Here is a 2,783-nt window from a genome sequence, read left to right as displayed (position 1 = left end):
AAGTAATCAACTACACTCTCAAAGACTCAATTTTAAATAATATTTTCACTCTTATTAAATATAATAGTTAACTATTCTATGCATATTTAATGTTAGTATTTTAAATATACTTGTACATTACCTCTTAATATTGTGAACATTACAATTATAATTATAGGTAGACTAATAAATGTGTTTTTTTATATAAAATAAAAAAATTAAGTCAATTTAAAATATAATATTTAAATTCACTTAATTTTTTAATTTTGTATAAAAAACACATTGAATAATCTACCTTTAATTATAATGGTCATAACCTCACAACATTAAGAACTAATGTAAGATTATTTTGAAAATACTAACACTAAATCTTCATAGAATAATTAACTTTTTTGACTAATTATAATTGAAAAATAAGAGTGATTCATGAGACTCATGAAGAAGACTTGTCTAAATCCTTGCTGTTCAAATATATGTAACTAAAATCCTTAGAGAAAAATGATGAGACAAGGCGTGGACAGAATCCAGTATAGACATTTTCCATCTTTGCTATACATAATTCATTTATGTACTTGAAGGGCTCATGCTTCTGATTAAATGGTTGTGCTGCATATTCTTCAAATGGCATCCACTTCATGACAATATAACAAAGCACAAAAGAAATTATTATGAGTATGGTTGAAAATGAATCGAGTCGAATTTGAGATAGGAAGAAGGAAAATAACAAAAGTACCTGAGCTGCCTCAATTTCAAGTTCTTGCTTTTTGATGTCAAATGAAAGAGGAAGCAGCATGCAAAGAAATGATATATCTGATTTCTCAAAGAATGAATTGTGTTCCTGTCTGAATCCTAGTACCTCCATAAATTCTGTATCAATCTGATTTAAAAAATACAAACCAAAATAAAAATTGTTATATTCATAACAATAACACTTTCACTTGACTAAAGCGGTCTTAAGGTTTTTTCATAACTGGAATAAGGGTGAGTTTGAGCTATGCATAGGTTGTGACATTTTTCCATAACTGGAATTGGAATAAATTTTCAATGAAAGGGAAAGTGAATTTTCTAATATTGAAATTTCAAGTGGTCCAGTGTGTGTTTACATTAAAAGCAGTTGGTGGCTTGGCTGAGGAAATGATGGTTGTATGTTTGTTTCTTTTCCATGATTCACTTATAAAGGGTTAAGATTTTTCAACTTACATGCATGTGGTTTGTATATGGAATGAGTGGCCATTCTCATGTTTGCACAAAAATACATGTCATATAGTACATATTTCATGTGTTTTTTTAAGAAAATTTCTTTACCCACCTCCCTATCTTCTTGGTCACCTCTGGCGAAAAATCCAAAATACCCTCACTTCGGAAATGCATTTCCGAAACGCTTTTTTTTTCTTCAAAATTTGTCTTATTTCGGAAATACACTTCCGAAAACACGAAAAAAAGGTGTTTTCGGAGATGCATTTCCGAAAACAATTTTTTTTTTGGGAGGGGGGTGTCTTCGGAGATGCATATCCGAAATATTCCAAGACCAAATTGGTCTTGGAATGTTTCGGATATACACTTCCGAAAGAATTCAATAATTATTAAAAAATTAAAATCAAGGTGAATCAATACAATTAATAGGTAATTATAAAAGAAACGCTCTGGCGATTTCCGGCAACCAGCGATTTCCGATTCACACACTCCGGCAAGCAGCGCTGCAACTCGTTAAAGCTAGGGTTGATACTCTTGAGGAGATTTAAACTCCTAGTCTTAGGACTAGGGATCGATTCAACAGGACATTAACTCTGGCAAACGATTAGGCGTATTAGGGTTGGCTATGGGTCGAGGCAGGCCAAAAAAGAAGGCGGCGAAGACACCACCAGCGAGAATGAGACTTTTCTCGCCGAGTTCCAATGAGAAGGGGAGTGCTAGCGAATCAGAAGAGAGTACTCAGAAGAGCCCGAAGATTGGGATCCTAGAACCAATTGTAGAAGAGAAAGGTGAGGATGGTCAGGATACTAGGGTTGAAGCTGAAGCTAAAATTCCTGTAGAGCCAAAGCAACCGCAGTTATGGGTGGATGTAATTAAAGGAAACCGACTTCCAGCTAATGGTATGGGTTTGAAATATACACCACCGACAATTGTGAATGGGGAGATTGAAGTGGTTATAGAGGAACAGGATGTTAAGTCTGAAATGGAATTCTGGGAAAATGCTCTCATCATGTATGAAATTGGAGAAGGATTAACCATGAATGCTGTGAAGAGATTCATGATGAACACTTGGAACTTCGTCACACTACCAGATCTATATTACCATGAAGAAGGATATTTCCTGATTAGATTCAGAACACGCAAAGACAGGGATGATGTGCTTAAGGGAGGTCCTTACTCTATCTATAAGAAATCTGTGCTTCTGTTTGAATGGTCACCAAGTTTTAATGTGAAAGAAGACATACTCAGGGTGATCCCTATCTGGGTCATATTTCCACAATTACCACTGAATTTATGGGGAGATGAGAGCATAGGAAAAATAGTGAGTGCTATAGGAAAGCCAGTAATGACTGATGAATGTACTGCACGAAGCTAAGGATTTCATATGCTAGAGTTTTGATAGAAGTAGATGTTACTAGAGAGCTTAAAAAGGAGATTACGATATGGAATCCTGCAGGGGGCAAACTTACTCAGCAAGTGCACTATGAATGGAAACCACCATTCTGTACCAAATGCAATGCAGTTGGACATATGTGTAAGGAAAGAGAAGAGGTTATGAAGAAACCTGAAGAAATGAAGCAGAGCTGGCAAGTGAAAAAAGCTCCTCCCAA

General features: G+C 35.0%; 1 protein-coding gene across 1 annotated transcript; it reads right to left on the bottom strand.

Moving 5' to 3' along the window:
* Positions 1-362: 362 nt before the first annotated feature.
* Positions 363-1,185, bottom strand: LOC131637053 (nudix hydrolase 10-like). Its single transcript, XM_058907617.1, has 3 exons — positions 1,180-1,185; positions 713-910; positions 363-610 (listed from the first exon to the last, which is right to left on the bottom strand). Exons 1-3 carry the CDS (start codon positions 1,183-1,185, stop codon positions 413-415), a joined length of 402 nt encoding a protein of 133 aa, XP_058763600.1. The 3' UTR covers positions 363-412.
* Between the last annotated feature and the right edge of the window lie 1,598 nt (positions 1,186-2,783).

This window comes from Vicia villosa, unplaced genomic scaffold (genome assembly GCF_029867415.1).
Source record: "Vicia villosa cultivar HV-30 ecotype Madison, WI unplaced genomic scaffold, Vvil1.0 ctg.001901F_1_1, whole genome shotgun sequence".
Classification (NCBI taxonomy): domain Eukaryota; kingdom Viridiplantae; phylum Streptophyta; class Magnoliopsida; order Fabales; family Fabaceae; genus Vicia; species Vicia villosa.
Note: the sequence above shows the minus strand (reverse complement) of the source record. Positions and strands in the feature narration are given on the sequence as shown.

Excerpts from the sequence above, each read along its gene's own strand:
- LOC131637053 (XM_058907617.1), bottom strand. Across the intron at positions 611-712 it reads TTGAAATTGAGGCAGCTCAG|TGGATGCCATTTGAAGAATA; the intron begins GTACTTTTGTTA and ends ATTGTCATGAAG.